The 22,747-nt window shown below is 50.3% G+C and overlaps 1 protein-coding gene across 3 annotated transcripts in view; it reads right to left on the bottom strand.

Annotated features, from left to right (window-relative positions):
- Positions 1-6,299: 6,299 nt before the first annotated feature.
- Positions 6,300-22,747, bottom strand: part of arnt2 (aryl-hydrocarbon receptor nuclear translocator 2) — a 58,078-nt gene continuing 41,630 nt past the window's right edge. For all 3 annotated transcript variants that reach the window (XM_062472119.1, XM_062472118.1, XM_062472117.1), the window contains exons 10-19: positions 22,447-22,581; positions 21,483-21,557; positions 18,007-18,158; positions 14,497-14,572; positions 14,196-14,319; positions 13,709-13,811; positions 13,287-13,425; positions 11,849-11,999; positions 8,146-8,291; positions 6,300-7,774 (exon numbers count right to left, since the gene is read on the bottom strand). In XM_062472119.1, coding sequence (XP_062328103.1) covers positions 7,676-7,774; positions 8,146-8,291; positions 11,849-11,999; positions 13,287-13,425; positions 13,709-13,811; positions 14,196-14,319; positions 14,497-14,572; positions 18,007-18,158; positions 21,483-21,557; positions 22,447-22,581 — 1,200 coding nt within the window. In that variant the 3' untranslated portion in view covers positions 6,300-7,675. The remainder of the gene's footprint in view (positions 7,775-8,145; positions 8,292-11,848; positions 12,000-13,286; positions 13,426-13,708; positions 13,812-14,195; positions 14,320-14,496; positions 14,573-18,006; positions 18,159-21,482; positions 21,558-22,446; positions 22,582-22,747) is intronic.

Below are 22,747 nucleotides of genomic sequence, written 5' to 3'. Positions count from 1 at the left end.
AACCATATGAAGTGGATACTGGGCTGGATTTATCATAGCCAGGAGGACCAGGCATATTGCTAGTTGGTCTGATGCACTCCAAACTGTCTGTGGAAATGTTCTGAAAAGACAAGCTTGGCAGTAGTAGGCAATTATTGCTCAGACCATTTCATGTAGTATGGAGATGAAAGAAAGCTCTTATGGAATATGTTGAGAGCAGAATTTTTTTTTAAACTTTTCTATTTTATGTTTTCCCTGCTCTATCCAACACATTGACCAGTAATTTTTCCTTCCAATTATTACGATTGATATGTCTAGATATTAAAGATGAGTTAAAGTATAATCACAAAATAACGTTTTGTTACCACACCTACTTTTGTAAAGGAGATTAACAGAGAGGAACAGATCTTTGAACAAACTGATCAGACTTATTGATGACCCTGAAAGTCCTAAAGTCCTGTACCTCTGCTAAAATACCACTATCTCAAGTCTTCCTGCCAGACGAAAGCTAGTTCAGACCACTTACTGTGCTGCATTGGGGGGCTGAACAAACTACCCAGAAGAAGCCTAACCAACTGGAAGATGAGGCAAGAGTGCAAACTTAGTCCAGTTGACATTCTAGGCAGATTCACTCAAGTGTTCAAAGTATTTGAAAGCACACAAACATGTGTTTCTTTTGGATCAGAGCTCAATGTGAACCTGCACAATTGCTGCTATAAATAGTAGCTAGGCTGTGAAAAATTGGATCCAGAAATCCATCTTTAAATCCGTGAAACGTTTACAGGCCGGCTTCAGACTGGTGTTGTTTCATTTAAGCAGCTTCCAGTTATGAACTTCTGCCCTGAGGATGTTGGAGAGACAGAGAACCAATCCCACAGAACAATGTCCTCCATCCAGCAGAGCAGCGGCTGCTGTTTCTCTGCTGATGGACCGTAGGCCGGGACAAAGTTGTCCACAGACACTGATTTACATTTAGTCATTTAGCAGACGCTCTTATCCAGAGAGACTTACAGTAAGTTCAGGGACATTCCCCCGAGGCAAGTAGGGTGAAGTGCCTTGCCCAAGGACACAACGTCATGGCACTGCCGGGAATCAAACCGGCAACCTTCTAAATAATAGCCTGATTCCCTAACCGCTCAGCCATCTGACTTGATCCAAGACCAGTCGGTGTGTTCACCTGCCTATGCTTTTATGGTTGGGATTTGGGAGTAGCAGGCTGATCCTGGGCCTGTTCCCAAGCTCAGATACCTTCTAGAGTGGGCGTTTTCCTCAGATTTGACCCAGCTTCGTGTGTTTTCCAGGCAGGGCTCACATAGAGATTCTCCCAGCTCACTGGAGGGTAGGGACGGCTAGGCTACCAAGGAATGTAGATTCTGATCAAAAACATGGGGCTGGACAGCACGCCCTCTCTGGAATGCCTGCTCCAGTACACCTCTTGCTGCCAAAGGCTTCTGAGCAATAATCTGACCCTGGGCTTCTTTCAGTGTATTTGTACCATGAGCCCCCCGTGTTTATACATGGATGTGTGGTAGTCGTGGGAATACAAAAATACATCGGCATTTCAAATGTTCGGTTTAATCCAAACAAGCCGAATGTATATTTGTTCTTGCACGAGTCCTTCTTCTTTAGTTGGAAAATGATATTTTTTATATTAGACATTCAAACAACCCACCATATTTGATACAGACACATGCATAAGCAAAATATAACTGCTAATGGTGCAAAACGAGTCTCTGTCATTCTAGAATAAAGGTTATCATCGGGTCTTTATCCACAAAAACACATTACCTATCATGGCAGGGTTCTCAAATAACCTTACTCTCAACATTATTCCTACACTGAATCTACAATGGATACCACAAAAATGCCTGTGTATCCCTTTCAGTCTGCCAGAAACAATATAATGCTTTAAGAACAAGACTTCTATTTCAAGAGGTCAGCTGTTGTTGAAGAATTGTATTTATGGTCAAAGAGTTATAACAAGATTGTAATCTAAACCAACACTTAAAATGTGTAAATGTGTGTGAAACAGGGAGGAAGGGAGGACTAAGAGCTATTCACTGTGACGGCAGACTATCAAGGCTGTATGTTTTATCAGCTGTGAGTCATCATGACCAGGCCTGCCAGGGGCCTTTGGGTAATTTGACCCCTTTAACATCACCCTCTGTCCTGTTTCCCGCTTTGAGCATCAGCCCTCACCCCCTACAGCCTCTTCCTGTCCAAAACACTGTCCACAAAAGCCTGGTCAGCCAATCCCAGAGATGATAAATCTGTTCATTGCTGTAGGCCTGGCCTCGTATCACCAAAGCAGAACAGTAGGCTGAGGGGCTGCGTGTGGCTCAATAAAACCCAATTGCGTAATTGAGGGGAAATCACTCAATGGCTTACATTTACAAGTGACCAAAATTCTCCCCGGGCTAATGTTTGATGAAGTCAAAAACACCAATAACCTTGTTATCTCACAATCACAAAGCTGGTTAGGGTGGCAATGAAGGAGAGCCCAGTCTGCTGGTTATTCAACTGGAGTGGATGACTCATTCTTGCTGAAAACACAGGCTCTTAATCTCCATCTAACGTGACCATTGTAACAACAGCAGCGACTTCTTCTAAAAGCCCTTGTGAATTTAATAACAGTGTTTATTTCAGCCACAGAGACAAAACACATCCATCTGAAGCACTTACCCATCAGAGGGGCTCCAGAAAATGATACTTCACACTTGAGAGGAGAACACAAATGTTTTACAGCTCTCAATCCCACTGCAGTAAAATAACAACCCTGTAGCAAACAGAGGTCAACAGGTGGCACCTACAGCTGTTATCACAACAACACACAACAACTGCCGGGAAACATGATTGGTCGTGAGGGTGTGCGTTTGTGTGGAACAGTTGGACAACAATGGTGGGGCCTGATATACTCAGCTCTGCCTGATAACATGTTATTTGTCTGTCCATCAATGTCACCATCAGGTCCAGACCCTCCATATCCCTCCACACTGGGCCTAGACCCCCATGGTTCCAGACCTCCATTAGTGCACTGGGCTCAGCTCTCCTGCCGCGGGAGGTGACACTACCAGACCACTGTAGACTGGAGAGGAACACCTCTCCAGTCTGATCACCTCCGTTCATCTCTTCACGTCCAGAGCTCCTCCACTACTGTAGACGAGTGAGAACGTTAGTCCTCCACAAGGGCGTCCTCGTTAGGTAGTGTTAAGCCCCCTCCAAAGGCTCGGCAGAGGAGGAGCACGTAACTGCCCAAGGCCACACAGTGGTCAGTGGTGAAGGGACAGTAGGGTAGCGCCAATCTAAGTATGCCACAACCAAAATACCGTACACACGGGTTTTAATAAGCACACAGATGCACGTAACATGTACATTATTATTAGTAGCTCTGACCTAAAACACAACAACAAATCAATTTCCTCCCGTTCCTCCATCCGATATACTGGTTTCTCTGAAGGCCTTCTTCCTGTGAGACAAGGCAAGGGACACAGCAAGCTTCCAATTAGCCAGTGGGAGCGACTTTCAACCAGCGAGCGACCATTCCCCGCTGCGCAGCTATGGGGACGGAAAGTCATTACCACGTGGAGATATTCATGCTTCTGTACAGCAAAGCGCCCAACCCCAACTCTACTAATGGTTGGTGGTAACCGGCTAATTGAACATCCAGAGGAGTTCTCAATTGAACACAAAACCCCCGAGGTCCATCGTATGCCTGGGAACAGGCAAACTGCCCACCAGGAGAGGAATAGGAACAATGACTACTCTCGTGTTATTACAAGCCATTACTCCCTTGACAGGAGACCGCCAAATCATTGCCAATTAGTCCTGGTAGTCTGGGGGGAAAAACAGAAACCCCTCGGTTCTCTGACAGAGTCTCGGAGAGGTTCTATTCCTGAATCCAGTTGCTTTGGGCGACCTTGTGATGTCATTGGGCACGGTATGTTAGAAGGTTAGCAGAGATGGAGGTCAGTTAAGTGACCAGAGGGAACATGAGACTCACTGCTCCTGAGAAAGATGGTTTTGATAGCTAATCTTCGACCATTGTGTTTGTACAAGGACAGTAACATAACAGACGTGGATAGAACAGTCCTGTTGCTTTATCTGACTGGCTGCCAAGATAGATAATCCTGGTCTGAGATTGTTGGTGTGTGTATGTGTGTTTGTGCATGTGAGTGAGTGAGTGAGTGAGGGAGGGAGGGAGGGAGGGAGGGAGGGGGAAAGAGGTATCGTTTCAGCCATATACAGTTTTCTCATTTTTATCAACTAACATTGACCGGAGTGGCTCCACAGGATTTGAAAACAGCATCACTGGACAAGAGGAAGTTAAAATACCTCCAACTGTCGAAAACAGAAATTATATAACTATGGAAGGTGTGAGAAGACGACCACACTGAGGTTGTATCTGGACTGCGAGGCCTGGCTGTGGTAAACAAGCTGCTGGTGAAGGCCTGGCTGTGGTAAACAAGCTGATGGTGAAGGAAGCTTGGCTTGAGGGTTGTTGTACTAGAATGCTGTTGTCAGTGTGCTTGGAAGAGAAGCACAGCATAGTCATTTAGGCCTGTCCGAGCACAGACTGGCAGCACACAGGCGCCATCACCAGCCCTGGCAACAATGGCACATATGTGTACACACACACACACACACCCAAAAGCACACACAGGTACACGGACAGATTCCATACCTCTGCAGTGATTACAGGGCCTGGAGGCCGTGCCGTTTTCACCTCATTTACAACACCGCTACTCGACTCTCCCAAACACACACAAGCTCAGCAGCTATCAGGTGATGCCATCAGACATGATAGAAGAGCTGGAGCCAGACAATACCACCAGTACATGTAGCTGCAGACTTGCTGAGAAGACGCCCTAGGAAACAACTCTCTCTCTCTCTCTCTCTCTCTGTCTCCCTGGCCTCTCTCACGCTACTCCTCACGTCCTTCACAAGTGCTCCGGAGCTTAGCGAATGTCAGAGAGGAATTTACAGGGTAATCTGCGTGCGTGTCCTGTCAGGAAGGAATGTAGCCTCCCATTTCAAATGTTCTACCTGCACATTCGAGACTCTGAGAGGAAGTCGTGCCAACTGAACTTCGAACGGACTTTCCACATGACATTGCACTTTCATTTCAACGTATCCAATATATGCTGGGAGTGGCAACGTGTGTCAATATCAAACGTTTTGTTTAATGTATTCATTTAGCAGACACTTATCTGAAGCAACATACACAGGGGGTGGTTTGAACCTGGAACCTCTCAAACTGCAGTTGAATGCTCCTACAGACCCATGCCCTGTCTGTAGAGTTATCACCTGGCTGTATTCAGAGATAACAGCTTTGGAAAAGTTTATCTCAATAGCAACGATGTCCATAGAGAGGGGAGGGTAAGTAGGCTAAGCCGCCACATAAGCCTCCCTAACCAAAACAGACACTTATCCATTTTGTGTCGAGTGGTTTTGAAGAAGAGGGCCGGTGTCCGGTGAGCGCCGCATCTGACAGACTACTGCCCAGACACTCCCTACCTCCTGAAAGAAAGGAAGTGTTCTGACTCTAACATGAAGCCATTATGATATGCTATCACCGCTACGGGTCAAGTACTTAAGCTTCAGTACACCTCGTTTAGGACAACCGACACACACCCTTTCACTGGAGCGCCATTGTGAGGAAAGTTTAGGTGGCCACCACCCTTACATCAGAGCTCATCCTTCAACTTCTCACACACACGCACATACGCAGACACACACACTAACCCTGAGAACCCTGGGAGAGAGCCCAACTCAGCGCCTCCCTCACGTCTTCCGTGCTTCCTACAGGAAAGGAGGGGCACACACACACACCAGGACCACAGCTTGACGACACACACACACCAGGAACACGGCTTGTCGAACACACACACACCAGGACCACGGCTTGAGGGACACACACAGACCAGGACCACGGCTTCAGGGACACACACAGACACACATACACCAGGAACACGGCTTGTCGAACACACACACACACCAGGACCACGGCTTGAGACACACACAGACACACACACACACCAGGACCACGGCTTGAGACACACACACAGACACACACACACACCAGGACCACGGCTTCAGGGACACACACACACCAGGACCACGGCTTGACGGACAACGGAAAACTACAGTAGGATGTAGACTGAAGGGTCACAACGACAGCAGATCTCTTTATCTGTGGTCTAGATCCGAGTAGGGCTCCCAGACATCTTCTATTGTCTGGAACATCAGGATGTTAAAACATGACTGAGAAATAAAAATAAAAAGGATGAAAATTCACCCAATAACAAGTTTGGAGTCAGATGCATGTGTTTGATTGGAAACCACGTAACCAATAAGAATTTATTGTCACAAGCACAATTTGTTACACAAAAATAATGGACCACATTTACACAGTTTATACAGGTCTAAAACTCAATGTACAATTAACAGACTAACTAAATACCATAGTTAAATATGCACTCACATTGCACATGATGATATCCTTAAAAGCTACACAGAAACACTTATCGTGTGAAAGTAACACGTGTCGACATAAAAATCACATTATTTACAAAAAAAACATCTAGTTGAGATTTTAGCAAAAGGACTCCAGATCAACTCCAGATCAAGATGATCCCATCATTCTTGCCAGAGACACGTTATACAATCCATCGTGTAAAAGTCCCCCCGCTATAAAGTAGTATTCAGTCTCTGTTAATAGTCAAAAGAAGAACATGGTCAAGTCATGAATCAGAGCGTTAAGAGCTGAAGGATAAGGATACACTAGTATACTGCGAGTTGCTGGCTCCCTATGGCGGTTCATCCCTGGTAGCAGGCTGGTGGGCGGTTAGCTTCATGAAGTGCACTTTACGCCTTAGCTTAGCGGACGCGGTCAGCATGACTTGTGTCTTTTTTTGTGTTTTTTTTAATTCTTTTTTTTGTTTGTTTATACACAGATCCCTTGTCTACGCGAGTCCGTTTTAATCTAGGGTTATGGACATCACTACATATAGTTTCTATTTTACACAACAAGCTGGATGTAATACTGAGAGAGCAGCAGTATTAGGGTTGTACAGGACCCCTCTGCTCCAGGGACCGTTTGGCTGAACAGTGGAACACAGAGTGCAAGACAAAAGATTGGCAGATTTGAAGATACAATCAACAGGACTTTCATTTCCAGGCGGGATGAGTAGCGCTGGCGTGGCGAGAGGGCTGAGGGCGGGAGCTGGACTCGCCCGTCCTCACAGATCAAACTCCAGCTCTGCCGCTCCGGCATGCGGCTCAGCTCGGAGGCTCGACCTTTCACCTTTTGAACCCAATTGTTCGCTGTTGAAAAGAGTGCCTGAAAATGTCCGTCGTTAGAGAGATGGTGTGTGACAGGCGGGGGGGTGTAACGCCCTCCTGTGAACACGGATGCCGCTGCACGGATGAGGTATGAGAGTAGGAGAGAGGCGCGGGCCTCGAAGACCACAGACGTAGCGTGAGTGTGTGAAGTTGTGTGTGACGTGTACCCAGACATTCACCGTACTGTGGTAACATAAACTCTGTGTGTGTACGAGTGTGTGAAGGAGAGAGAAAGAGCAAGAGAGAGAGAGAGAGAAGGAGGGGATGACAACTACGAAGGGTGGACACACAGAAATCTCCGTCCTGTTTCTTCGCAGTCCGTGCTCCCTCCTGTGAGAACTTGGGGGGGGGGGTTCTACTCGGAGAAGGGCGGGAACATGCCGAGGTCAGCGAAGTCCTCGATGTTGTAGTTTGCTGCTCCCTGAGAAGGGTCTCCGGCCATGGGCAGCATGTCCTGGAGAGACAGAGGGACACACACAGCTCAGCGGCCAAGCTGGGGAACTGTACCACACACAGGCGGAGGACCCTGGGCCTGGGTTCATCACTCTGACATGGCCTCTGATTGGTGGCCTCATCCAGATCACAGTACATAACCTTCAGCTGAGCAGGTGGGCGTGAGATGCCAAGAGGCTGGGTGGGTCATGGTGTGTGTGTGTGTGTGTGTGTGTGAAGTTACCTGAAACTTGTGTGTGAGTCTTTGTTCATGTGTGTGTGTGTCGTTTAAGTTACCTGAAACTTGTGTGAGAGCTTTTGCGTGTGTCGGTGAAGTTACCTGACACTCGTGTGAGTCTTTGTCCATGTGTGTGTGTGTGTGTGTGAACCCACCTGAAACACCTCTGTCTGGCTGGGGTTTGTGTGTGAGTGCTGTTCTCCAGGCTGCTGGGCGTGGTGCTGATTCTGCCACTGGGACCACACCTCGCTGGGCCGGCCCTGGAACTGGCCCCCGCTCTGGCTGCTCTCCCCGGACACGTCTGGGCACGGGCGGGGTGGAGGGTGGGGAGAGGATCACAGGTCACAGGGCGGTTAGCAGCTTCCACACTTCAGAACACTGGTGGAGATTTATGTACAGGAACATGTCCTATTGTGTGGGACAGCTCTTATCCACCCCGCCTGCTTCTATCTCACAGCTGAATCAGGCATGGTGACGGCTAAGGTTAACTGCTGAGACTGACAGACAGAAGGAGAGACAGACAAACAGTAGCCTATAGACATAGTATTTAAGAGAGAGATAACGTTGTGCGACAGGAAGTACTAGACCCACATTCCTGAGGGAGACATGGGCGTTAGACCCACATCCCTGAGGGAGACATGGGCGTTAGACCCACATCCCCGAGGGAGACATGGGCGTTAGACCCACATCCCCGAGGGAGACATGGGCGTTAGACCCACATCCCCGAGGGAGACATGGGCGTTAGACCCACATCCCAGAGGGAGACATGGGCGTTAGACCCACATCCCCGAGGGAGACATGGGCGTTAGACCCACATCCCCGAGGGAGACATGGGCGTTAGACCCACATCCCCGAGGGAGACATGGGCGTTAGACCCACATCCCCGAGGGAGACATGGGCGTTAGACCCACATCCCCGAGGGAGACATGGGCGTTAGACCCACATCCCCGAGGGAGACATGGGCGTTAGACCCACATCCCTGAGGGAGACATGGGCGTTAGACCCACATCCCCGAGGGAGACATGGGCGTTAGACCCACATCCCCGAGGGAGACATGGGCGTTAGACCCACATCCCCGAGGGAGACATGGGCGTTAGACCCACATCCCCGAGGGAGACATGGGCGTTAGACCCACATCCCCGAGGGAGACATGGGCGTTAGACCCACATCCCCGAGGGAGACATGGGCGTTAGACCCACATCCCTGAGGGAGACATGGGCGTTAGACCCACATCCCCGAGGGAGACATGGGCGTTAGACCCACATCCCTGAGGGAGACATGGGCGTTAGACCCACATCCCCGAGGGAGACATGGGCGTTAGACCCACATCCCCGAGGGAGACATGGGCGTTAGACCCACATCCCCGAGGGAGACATGGGCGTTAGACCCACATCCCCGAGGGAGACATGGGCGTTAGACCCACATCCCTGAGGGAGACATGGGCGTTAGACCCACATCCCCGAGGGAGACATGGGCGTTAGACCCACATCCCCGAGGGAGACATGGGCGTTAGACCCACATCCCTGAGGGAGACATGGGTGTTAGGAATGTTTATGGCGCTGTGAAGCTCTCACTTCTCTGTACAGACCATCAATCCCCTGCCCCTCTGCTCGTACAGCTGTTACTACAGCCGTTAAGAGGCTTGCTGCATGTTCTCAAATCCATAAGTTGAGAAGCCGTGACCTGACCAGTCAATAAATCGTTATCTGGGAGAAGAGGTGAGCAGGGTCAGGCTCTGGAGACCGCGAGGAAAGAGGCTTGTTCATTCATCACAGGTTCACCTCTGCATGCAGGCCACTGAGAGCTTCTATTCTGTGGCCCAACACCAGCAGAATACTGCACTCACACATGACAACAGAAACACTGCACTCACACATGACAACAGAAACACTGCACTCGCACATAACAGAAACACTGCACTCACACATGACAACAGAAACACTGCACTCGCACATGACAACAGAAACACTGCACTTGCACATGACAACAGAAACACTGCACTCGCACATGACAACAGAAACACTGCACTCGCACATGACAACAGAAACACTGCACTCGCACATGACAACAGAAACACTGCACTCACACATGACAACAGAAACACTGCACTCGCACATGACAACAGAAACACTGCACTCACACATGACAACAGAAACACTGCACTCACACATGACGACAGAAACACTGCACTCACACATGACAACATGACAACAGAAACACTGCACTCACACATGACAACAGAAACACTGCACTCGCACATGACAACAGAAACACTGCACTCGCACATGGCAACAGAAACACTGCACTCACACATGACAACATGACTACAGAAACACTGCACTCGCACATGACAACAGAAACACTGCACTCACACATGACAACATGACAACAGAAACACTGCACTCACACATGACAACAGAAACACTGCACTCACACGACAACAGAAACACTGCACTCGCACATGACAACAGAAACACTGCACTCGCACTTGACAATAGAAACACTGCACTCGCACATGACAACAGAAACACTGCACTCCAACACTGCACCTGGTTAAACCAGGTAGACATAATATTAGTAAGTTAACCATTCATTTAACTATTAGTTCACCACTAATCCTAGACTAATATACTAATTGGGTTTGGTGATTCTGAATTGTGTTCATTATAATAACATGAAGCCTGCATGATGAGGGTTCTGGAACAGAATATCAATGAGATTCTGTTATCTTCAAACCGCATGCACAAACATCTACAGTCTCCACTCTGGGGCTGGTCTGTGATCTTAAGATGATCAGGATTGGGAAGTTCTCTCAACCGAAACACCACTACTGCTGCTTCAGCCATTTTACTCTGCACAGCCGCCCGGACAGAGGGTCAGTGTGTGTGTGTGTGTGTGTGGTTTCTACACACTCAGCACAGCCCTCTGGACAGAGACAAGTAAGAGTAAGAGAGAAACAACAAAGTGAGCAGTAATTAGTCTGACCAGAGCTTTTTCTCAGGGTGCCAACCTCAAGGACGATGGAACAAGGCAGAATGCATTTAAGGAATTTGTTTATTTATTTACTTTTACCGCTTTTCTCACACTATGTAATTACTATTTGGATATTGTTTTAATTTGTATAGTGTATGATTGCCTTGGCAATGACATGCCAATAAAGCCAGAAAATTGAAGGAGGGAGAGAGAGAGCATTTGTTAAGAGGCTGTGTCCATGTGAGAACAGCCATGACCATAAGCAGGACGTGACTGGACCAGGCTGGACCAATCCTCTCATCTCTGCTGGGGCAGAAGGACAGAGGAGAGAAGCAAAGAGGAGAGAAGAGAAAGGGAGAGGAGACAAGGACAGAGAAAAGGAGAGAAGGAGAGGAGAGAAGGACAGATGGGAGGAGAGGAGACGAGGGGAGGAAAGGACCGGTGTGTGTGTGTGCGCGCGCGCGTGGAATCATTGTTGCCTTGTGTATCAAGGGCCACCTCAGTGTTCTGCAGGGACACTGGAGGGCTGTCTGTGTCTGTCTCCAGGATGACTGGGACGAGACCAGACTTGTTCATACATGATACATGTTCTAAAAATGGAAAGCAGATTTTCTGACATTCTCACAAAACCATAATTAAACACGTCTGACCATGTCATCAACCTGCCAGGAGAACTCTGCTGTGATATACGAGCTTACCACACACACACACACACACACACACACACACACACACACACACACACACACACACACACACACACACACACACACACACACACACACACACACACACACACACACACACACACACACACTCCTTTTCTTCGCTGACAAGAGAAACACTTGCTGACCCGAGAACAGATAGAAACCGAAAGTGTCTTACCGAACGCTGTGCTGCGGTTGGTCAGTCCTGAGTAGGCATTGCCGCTGGGGGAGGAAGTTGCTGGGGAGGACAGGGGGCTGTAGGAGGACGGGTCGGCTTGGTAACTGTGACCAGAACCAATCCCGAACGGGCTGGACTGGGCCTTGCTGGACTGGAGGGCAGACGGAGATAGCAGGGAGGAATTCAGAGACTGTGTGTATTTGCTGTGTGTTCGTGTGTTTCTATGTGTGTGTGTTTCTTTTTGTGTGAGTATGTGTGTGTTTCTATTTGCGTGTGTGTGTTTCTTTGTGTGTGAGTATGTGTGGGTTTCTCTGTGTGTGTGTGTGTTTCTATGTGTGTGGGTTTGTGTGTGTGTGTGTGTGTGTTTCAAGCTGGCCCCGATGAGACAAGATGGATGAGGCTGTTAAGAGACCATATGCCCGACACACTCTCGCTCGCACGTGTGTGTGTCACACACACCCACACACATGGCAAGCACAACAAGCCCATCAGTTACTGTGGCTCTCACGCCACTGAGTCTACATGGCAACCATGACAACCACAGGGGGAGACAGGGCGTGTTCATTAAACCTTTTAAGGAGTCAGTTATTTTTCCAAAACGGAAGCTAGCTAGTTTTAGTTAGCTTCCGTTACCTAGCAACCTAGCATAATACTCGTAGCAATGCTACTACCTGCTAGTGTTACTTGTTAGCCTCCTAATTGTAAATTTTGAAGCCATACTATAGCGTTTGTCATATAGTTTTTGTCTATCGGAAAATAGTCGGTTGGAATGTTCAGAATCACATATGTGTGACGCTACTCCTTAATGGGTTAAGCAGGAGTGTCTATCTAGTGCATACTAGATAAGACCCCCCACACTCCCCACCCACTACACTCTACAGTCCTATGTGGTGTGGCTAAGTGTGGTTGTTGATGTATGAGTTGGAGAGAGACGGAGTGAGTGAGAGAGTCAGAGAGAGAGTGTGTGTGTGTGTGGCTGTGGATGTATGAGTATTAAAGAGAGAGAGAGTGTGTGTGTTTGTGTGGCTGTTGATGTATGAGTTGGAGAGAGATGGAGTGAGTGAGAGAGTCAGAGAGAGAGTGTGTGTGTGTGTGGCTGTGGATGTATGAGTATTAAAGAGAGAGAGAGAGTGTGTGTGTTTGTGTGGCTGTTGATGTATGAGTTGGAGAGAGACGGAGTGAGTGAGAGAGTCAGAGAGAGAGTGTGTGTGTGTGTGTGTGGCTGTGGATGTATGAGTATTAAATAGAGAGAGAGTGTGTGTGTTTGTGTGGCTGATGATGTATGAGTTGGAGAGAGAGATAGGGCAGAAAGAGAGTGTGTGTGGCCATGTATTTATGAGTTGGAGAGAGACAGAAAAAGAGAGAGAGTGGCTATGTGTGGTCGTGAATGTATGTGTTGGAGAGAGAGAAAGTGACAGAGAGAGAGAGAGTGTGTTACCTGTCCAGAGAACGGGGGTCTGTTTCCTGACCAGGCCACCTGTCCAGGGTTCAGCTGTCTAGAGATCTGGGCTAGGTTCTGATTGGACGATCCTGACGGCTGGATATCGTTCACCCCCGGGACATGGATGACAGAGGAACTGCAGATCACGCACACACACAGAAACCAACACACACACACACACACACACACACACACACACATATCTGAGAGTTAGAGTGTGAAATATGAGCCAATGTTGGCCCCGCAGCTTTCCCTTCAACCTGAGACACATTCTGCTGTCATATCAGAGACAAACAACAGCTTTAACTGCTCACATCTGTCAGCATTCTAACACATACACACACACACCCACACAGACACACACACAGACACACAACCGCACAGACACACACACACACACACACACACACAGGCGGTACCTGAAGCTCTTTCCAGAGTGTCCCGGCTGGAAGGGAGAGCCCTGGGAGTAAAGCTGCTGACCTCCTGCAGTGGAGGATGGAACCATCATCTTCTTCTCCCCCGCTGCACACACACACACGGACACACACCCACACAGACACACACCCACACAGACACACACCCACACAGACACACACCCGCACAGACACACACCCACACACACACACGGACACACACACAGACACACACCCACACAGACACACACCCACACAGACACACACACAGACACACACCCGCACAGACACACACCCGCAGACATACACACACAAGCACAGACACACACACGCACGCATCCACACACACACACACACCCACGGGGGAGAGAGAGAGACAGTTGAAGAGAGACCCGCTCAGTTGGAGACGGGACCACCACAGTACATCACTCAGGTCTGGAGATAAGAGGAGCAGGAATGTGCATCTTATCTGCGGCCAGAAGGGGAGACCTACAGTTGGAGATGCCTGTGTACATCTCAGCGAAGCGCGGGTCTCTCTCCTGGGAGAACAGGGCCTCCGTCTTGTCGATGCTCTTCCCCGTCTCATGGACGCCGCCGCCAACACCGGACACCGGCACCTGGGGGGTGGGGGGGGGGGGGGGGGTGGGGTGGAGAATGGGTGGGGGGGTGGGGGAGAGAACTGATCAAAGGACGACCTCCATCATCTGCCTGGACAGCTATGGGGGAGTGTTAACCATGGATGTTGGAGGAGGGGGGTCGCCGGATGGTTTGAACCCAGGGAGCAGGAGGGTTACCTGGGACAGGTCGTAGGCTGTGAGTCCATCTCTCTGGTGAACCTCCAGCTCTGCTTGTTGCTGCTGCTGAAGCTGCCTGGAAAACACAGCAACAACACATCAACACCTGTCACACACACACACAGGCGAGCACTCACACACAGGCCCACACACACACGCAGGAATACACACACACACACACACAACAGTTTCATAATGTTAATGTAGCATGGAGCCATACCTGTAAATGTCCCTAATATGATGGTAATTTGTGTTTTTAAAGACTTGCAGCAGTGCTATGAGTTATGGTGCACCATGTTGACAAAAACGACTTGGTCGAATGAAAAAAGCTTTTATTACCAAAGAAATGCACAGCTGTGCAATCATGTTCCTATATTTGATGAAAATAATCAAGACTTCTGTTTGTGAAATAACGTTTTTTTAATAATAGGCTTAAAACTATACATTATGCAAAACTATGTTTTGTAGCTGTCATTTCGGGCATGGTTGACGAAGAAAAAAAAAAAAACGTTGGCTCCAAGCGACTCGCTCGAATAAACACAAATGAACTCCAGGCGAAAGGGATTCCAAGGGAGGAATGGAGAAAGAGTGGAAGTGTGGAATCGATCGGGGGTGACTAGGTTTAAGACGAGAGTAATCTGGATGACAGTCAGATTGGACCACAGATTACTTTTACAAGGATGTGTCCACAACGATCCAGGTTACCACGGAAACACTAGCCTACCCTGTCCTCATGAGATACCAGCCTCAAACAGCAATGAAAAAATTATTATGAAAATGAATTTCTTTACTTCATTCATTCACGTCCCAGGTCTGGACTGGGGCACCAGCGCAGATTTATAATTTGCTGTTTCTGCGTGAGCATGCTGGCTGAGGAGGCCCCGTCCCCAGGAGCTCCCTGGCCCTCTCTCTCCTTCTCTCCACACGGCATACTGGAATATCTGTGGGTGCGTGTGTGTGTTTATGTGTCTGTGTGTGAGTTCATGTTTGTGTGTATATGTTAATGTTTGAGTGTGTGTGCGTGCGTGCGAGTTCATGTTTGTATGTGTGAGTGTGTTTATGTTAATGTGTGTGTGTGTGTCTGTGAGTTCATGTTTGTCTGTGTGTGTGTTCGTCCTGATAGAGGAGTTCTGGAAGCCTTGGGGTGCAGTCACAGCAGAAGATGATGGGATGCGGACAGTTGGAGGTGTAGAACCACGGCAACTGGCTCACTGCTTGCTACTCTAGCCTTCTTTCTCTCCCTCTCTCTCTCTCCTCCCCTCCCTCCCTCCCTCCCTCGCTCCCCCCCCCCCCTCCCTCCCTCCCTCCCTCCCTCTCTCTCCTCCCCTTCCTCCCTCGCTCCCCCCCCTCCCTCCTGCCCCCCTCCCTTCCCCCCCCCCTCCTGCCTCCCTCCCTCCCTTCACTCCCCCCCCCCCCCTCCCTCCCTCCCTCCCTCCCTCCCTCCTTCCTTCCCTCCCTCCCTCCCTCCCTCCCTCCCTCCCTAACCTCCCTACCTCTCTCGCTCACACACGGTCAGACCCAACAGCCTGAGCGCAGAGCCGAGCTGCAGGGTTGCCTTGGTAATAGTTTGGAGCCGCCACATCCCCAGCAGACAGTGTAGCTAGTCTCCTCCAGCTTTACAGATGGCTCGGTTTGGGAGCTGGTCAACTCACACACACCGAGATGAGCAGAGAGAATGAGAGGGACTGAAACCGAGCTCTACAGCCAGAACCATGGCTGTGTCGCGGTGATGTGATGGGACTGGACGGCTGTCCCTAACAAGCCAATAGCACCAGCTGAGTGTCATCATATTTTTGTTACCAACTGTGTGAGCAGCTAGTGAAAAACCAATTAGCAGAGTTGTCACACCCAAACTGATTAAACAAACAAGCTTCTGAATAACAATGTTGCCACTGAACGGACAATACAGCCCATATCCTCTGCCTGTCTGTCTCTCTTTAAACCTGTCTTTCTCTCTGACTTTCTCTCTGCCTGTCTGTCTCTCTTTAAAGCTGTCTCTCTGACTGCCTATCTGTTGGTCTATCTCTCTACATACCTGTCTGCCTCTGTCTGTCTGCCTGTCTGTCCCTATCATGCAGCTGAAACCTAGACTTCCAGAAGCACAAAGACTTCCAATGTCTCTGCTGGCCTGCAGCAAAGTAAACACAATCAGATATATTTGGGGAGGAAGCCAATGGAAAAATCCTGGTGTGTGAAAGCAGGCAGTTAAACAGCAGCCGGTAAAGTAGCAAGCAGAGAAGGAGCACTCTGAGCCACACACACACACGGGTGTGTGTCTGGTGTCATGTCAGGTGAGCGTGCAGGGAGATAAGTGACATTAATACTTTATGTGGCCTCCATAAATCTCACACACATTCTGTTGCTCCTGAGACATCACTTCCTTGGATCTCACCTCAGAAAGAGACAGCTAGACAGAACACTGGCAACACTGCTCCACACCACACACACACACACACACACACACACACACACACACACACACACACACACACACACACACACACACCTCCCAATACAATGACATACACATCCTTCAGCACACACCCTTACACATCCCCACACACATTCACATCTTTCAACACACACCCACACAAATCTCCCAACACCTACAGACACACCTCTACATAGCCACATACACATCCCCCAACATGCACACACACAGGCAACCCCATGACATGTTTATCCTGCTAATCTGATCCATTGGCAGTAACATGATGTTGCTGGATCCTTCACTTATGATGGCCCGCGGAGGAAATGGGAGGAAAGGATTTTTTAATGCCTGTTTCCACCATCAAACACACACGAGAACTATCTAGCAATCTCACTCAATCGGAGAACGGAACTCTTCCAATGTTCTGGAGTGTTCTTCAGTGTTCTGGAGTATGAGAGGGATGTTGGTTTTGGAAGCATTAAGGATGGTGTATAAAATGAATGCTGCTAGTTGTTGATGTATGTGGGCTGCAGCCTTGTTCTGATTCTGCCATCCTGTCGATTCCTCCACTTTTCCTCTCTGCTTGGGCACAGTGACAAGATCAACAGGGACACCACTGCCCCCTTATGTCAGAACCATGGTACTGCAGGTCTGGCCAACAGCTGTGTGGTACCAGAGATTTGGGTCTGGGCATGTGGTACCAGAGGTCTGGCTCTGGTTCTGGGAATGTGGTACCAGAGGTCTGGTCTGGTTCTGGGCATGTGGTACCAGAGGTCTGGTCTGGTTCTGGGCATGTGGTACCAGACATCTGGTTGTGGCCCAGGGCCTGTGGTACCAGATGGACCTAAACAAACATCACGTGTCTGACAGCGGGGGCCACAGGGACAGCTTGGCTCCATCGTCTCAACACCCTATTAACAAGCAGCCCTCTCTCAATAACAGCGTGTTACCACGCGTGTGTCACGCGTGTCTGGAGGGTCAAACCAGTGCACAGGCTCGGGAGATGTGCTGGCGGAGGTAGTGTGTGTGTGTTAGCGTCCGTGTGTGTGTGTGTGTGTGTGAGAGAGAGAGAGACATACTTGACGTTGGTGTTGGTGCAGATGATGTACTCGATCTCATCGGAGTAGGGGTTCTGGAAGGTGAAGCTGCTGGTCCGGATCAACATCCACTCACGGTTCTTCATACGGAACCTGTACATGACCGACAGAACCTGCCCCTTCAACTTCACCACCTGGACACAGGAAGGGAGGGAGGGAGGGAGGGAGGGAGAGAGGGAGGGAGGGAGGGAGGGAGGGAGAGAGGGAGGGAGGGAGGGAGGGAGGGAGAGAGGGAGGGAGGGACGGAGGGAGGGAGGGAATAATATCAGAAGCATGAAGTGACAAGGTGACTCACAAAGTAGACAGACAGATCAAGATCATGAATAACCTGAGACTTCATTCCCTTGAGTTATCGCCTCGTTCCCCCCCAACTTAGTGCCTTTGTTCCCGTGACAACAGGACTGCGCACAGGGATGAAGCTCATTTGGTAGAAACAAAAGAACAGAATCGCTCTCCTCCCGGCATGACATATTATCACCCATCTATTTCAAGGTTATGAGAGAAGGCTCGAGAATAGAACAATCCACACAATCATATCGTTTATTTAATTAGCTTACTTACCAAACTAATAATTATAGCTTGCTCAGGACAGAGATCATATTCCTCCTCCTTACAGCACTCTCAACTAATCTCCCCTTCCCTCCATTTCATAAAAATAAATGTTCACAAAGTACTTTCTCTCATGTCAGCACATGTGAAGGACAGGCAGAGAGGATGCCACTTTAGACTTACAGCCGACTCTCCTCGTTTTTCTGCATCTCTCTCATCTCTTCACTTTATCATCTGCTCTTCTCCTCCCCTCTTCTCTCCTCCTCCTTTTTGTCTCACGTCTCTCCTCCTACCATCTCCTCTTCCCCTCCCCTTTCCTCTCCTACCTCCCCTCCCCTCTCTTCTCCTACCTCCCCTCTCCTACCTCCCCTCTCCTACCTCCCTGTCCTCCCCTCTCCTACCTCCCCTCTCCTCCCCCTCTCCTACCTCCTGTCCTCCCCTCTCCTACCTCCCCTCTCCTACCTCCCCTCTCCTACCTCCCCTCCCCTCTCTTCTCCTCCCCTCTCCTCTCCTCCCCTCTCTTCTCCTCCCCTCTCCTACCTCCCCTCTCCTCTCTTCTCCTCCCTCTCCTGTCTTCTCCTCCCCTCTCCTACCTCCCCTCTCCTCTCTTCTCCTCCCCTCTCCTACCTCCCCTCTCCTCTCTTCTCCTCCCCTCTCCTCTCTTCTCCTCCCTCTCCTGTCTCTCCCCTCTCCTGTCTTCTCCTCCCCTCTCCTACCTCCCCTCTCCTCTCTTCTCCTCCCCTCTCCTACCTCCCCTCTCCTCTCTTCTCCTCCCCTCTCCTAATATTCCTATTCTCTCTGTATCACCAGCTGTCAGCCTGAGTGATGGAGCGGCTCTTCCCGTCAGAATATGAAATGACTCTGATATGGGCTGCAGGGCTCAGGAGAAGATCTCAGCGACACGGGGGACTGGCTTTCCTTTAACAGGAAGCAGGGCGCGGAACGCAAACGGAAGACTCCCTACGGTTTCCTTTATTGAACGCTCTGGGACGGAAGGACGCCCATCCTATTGGCTAGAGTGAGTGACCTCTGACCTCCGGGCAGGAAGAGAGGGGGGCAGGCTGTTGTTATTGGCTGGGGATTATCTGATGGCCCAGAATAGGACGACTGTGGTCAGCATCCCTATACCTCTGATCCACTAGCAACTAGCCTTCCTGCCGAGAGAGAGAGAGAGAGAGAGAGAGAGAGAGAGAGAGAGAGAGAGAGAGAGAGAGAGAGAGAGAGAGAGAGAGAGAGAGAGAGAGAGAGAAAGAGAAAGAGAGAGAAAGAGAGAGAAGGAGGGAGAGAGAAAGAGAGAAGGAGGGAGAGATAGAGAGAGAAGACATGGACAGAGAAAAAAGAGGAGAGAAAGAGAGAAAGAAAGAGATAGAGGGATATAATTCTGTCGCTGGCCTCTATCTCTCCATCTTTCATTCCATGTTGAGGATGGGTGTGCCTCTCAGCCTCCGGCCGGCGTATCAGGGATTACTGGAGGAGTCGTGTCAAAAAAACTAAATGGTTTTCTACCCAAGACTGCAACCCTGCGTTTTCCACAAGCCTCTTACACCTTAACTAATCAAACACAACAAACCCACAGCTGACAGCCAGAGCTAAGCTGTCTGCCTTTGTGTAGGTGTGTGTCTGTGTGTCTGTGTGTCTGTGGTCCTGGAGGCTCCGCCTCGGTGTGTGCTGTCAGGACATGACACGGGGCAGGCAGGGAGACATGCTGGCAGGGAGACAGACAGGCGTACATGCCTGTTGGAGTGTTTGTGTCAAGGAGAAGTGGGAGTGGGAAAAGTGTGTGTGTGTGTGTGTGTAGCCCCTGTGCTCTCAAGGGAAGCCTCTGGCACAGGGCCAGAGGAGAGTGTATCAGACATGTGTAAGAGAACACCAGAGAACACAACCATTCCTGCTGTCACAGCTGGGGAGATCGAGCAGGGGGGATGAACTGCTGGAGCTCACAAGACACATACCTGGAGAGTGTTCCCATGAACGCCAGAAGGACACATCTCAACCTGAGCTCTGCTCCTGTTGCCCCGCTCCTCCCTCCCCCCTTCCCCTCCTCGCTCCCTCCCTCCTCCTCCTCGTTCCCTCCCTCCTCCCCTTCCCCTCCTCGTTCCCTCCCTTCCTCCTTCCCCTCCTCGTTCCCTCCCTTCCTCCTTCCCCTCCTCGTTCCCTCCCTCCCTCCCCTTCCCCTCCTCGTTCCCTCCCTCCCCCCTTCCCCTCCTCGCTCCCTCCCTCCCTCCCTCCTCCTCCTCGTTCCCTCCCTCCTCCCCTTCCCCTCCTCGTTCCCTCCCTTCCTCCTTCCCCTCCTCGTTCCCTCCCTTCCTCCTTCCCCTCCTCGTTCCCTCCCTCCTCCCCTTCCCCTCCTCGTTCCCTCCCTCCTCCCCTTCCCCTCCTCGTTCCCTCCCTTCCTCCTTCCCCTCCTCGTTCCCTCCCTTCCTCCTTCCCCTCCTCGTTCCCTCCCTTCCTCCTTCCCCTCCTCGTTCCCTTCCTCCCTCCCCTTCCCCTCCTCGCTCCCTCCCTCCCTCCCTCCTCCTCCTCGTTCCCTCCCTCCTCCCCTTCCCCTCCTCGTTCCCTCCCTTCCTCCTTCCCCTCCTCGTTCCCTCCCTTCCTCCTTCCCCTCCTCGTTCCCTCCCTCCCTCCCCTTCCCCTCCTCGTTCCCTCCCTCCTCCCCTTCCCCTCCTCGTTCCCTCCCTCCTCCCCTTCCCCTCCTCGTTCCCTCCCTTCCTCCTTCCCCTCCTCGTTCCCTCCCTTCCTCCTTCCCCTCCTCGTTCCCTCCCTTCCTCCTTCCCCTCCTCGTTCCCTCCCTCCCTCCCCTTCCCCTCCTCGTTCCCTCCCTCCCTCCCCTTCCCCTCCTCGTTCCCTCCCTCCTCCCCTTCCCCTCCTCGTTCCCTCCCTTCCTCCTTCCCTCCCTCCCTCCTCTGTACCTGTTGGAAGCTCTCTCTCAGGTGGCTCTGGTCCTCGGGGTGACAGAACTCCAGGATGTCCTTGCCCAGGAGGTCCTGAAGCGCAGGTACACACACAGTAACACACAGTTATGCACAGTAACACACACAGCTACACACTCACATCATAAATCATCACGTCGATGAAAGCACCACAGGCTCCTCATCCCTAAGAGGTCACAGAGATGCTCGAATGTGACCACGGGATCAGGGCTGGCAAGTCACACCCAGCGGGAACCAGGGCTGGAGCTGACAGGACCTCAGTGTAACTGTCTGTGGCCTAACCATGGCTGATGTTATCTAGTAGTCAGGACTCAAACACAGAAAACCTGAGAGGAACCAGTATGAGCCAGCTGTCGACTTTACAACACTTGAGAGAAACCTTCAGCGTATCTATCTGGAACTGAAACACGGGAGACTTGCAAGGCATCGTCTCTCTGTTCTCCAGCTGGAACCTTGTAAACAGTTCAGTCTCACACAGGAGAAACGTTTAGTCAACTCGTGTTGATGTGAAATGACAAATACCCACGCATCCTCTAGGCTCAGAGTCCTTCTGACATGGAGTCTGAACAACATCAAGAACCCCCTCACTTCTCCTTGTAAGCAAACATCCTTTCACAAGATGTTGCAGCTTCAGTTCTTCTAGCAGAACATCCCTGCTCCAATACGGATCCAACGACCTGCACAACATAACTCACAACATCTCACGAGCCTGATAAATGTATCTTCAAGTGTGTGTGTGTGTGTGTGTGTGTGTGGGAGAGAACGAGGGTGGGGGGGTGAATGACGTCCTCTCCACAGCATAACGTATTCTCTCACGGTCTCACGCACGATGCACCTTCCAAGTCAGGCGAACTGAGGAATGCAAGCTAATCCCGGGATTACATTTCTGGAAGGTTCCATTCTGATTTATGTTTCAGATCCGTGGGGCAGGAGGGGGGCCCACCTGAGGCTGGTAGCCAATCACGTTGATGCAGCGAGGGTCTACGAAGGTGATGACGCCGTCGGAGTTGTGACGTGACAGGAACTCTGTAGGCACCGACAGCCCGTTCATATCCATGGAAACGGGAGAGCTGGTCACCTGGAGACAAGCACAGATGGGACATCAGATTAACCAGGAGATCGATGCTGTTTAACTAACTTACCGGGTGATGAATCTGCCAGCTCAAAGATCGCAGCGGGCTCACAGACAAGCCCGGGGTTGAACAGGTGTACTTTAACGAATGACTTTCAGGCACCGATTCAAA

This window comes from Osmerus eperlanus, chromosome 10 (assembly GCF_963692335.1).
Source record: "Osmerus eperlanus chromosome 10, fOsmEpe2.1, whole genome shotgun sequence".
In the NCBI taxonomy this organism is placed as follows: Eukaryota; Metazoa; Chordata; class Actinopteri; order Osmeriformes; family Osmeridae; genus Osmerus; species Osmerus eperlanus.
Note: the sequence above shows the minus strand (reverse complement) of the source record. Positions and strands in the feature narration are given on the sequence as shown.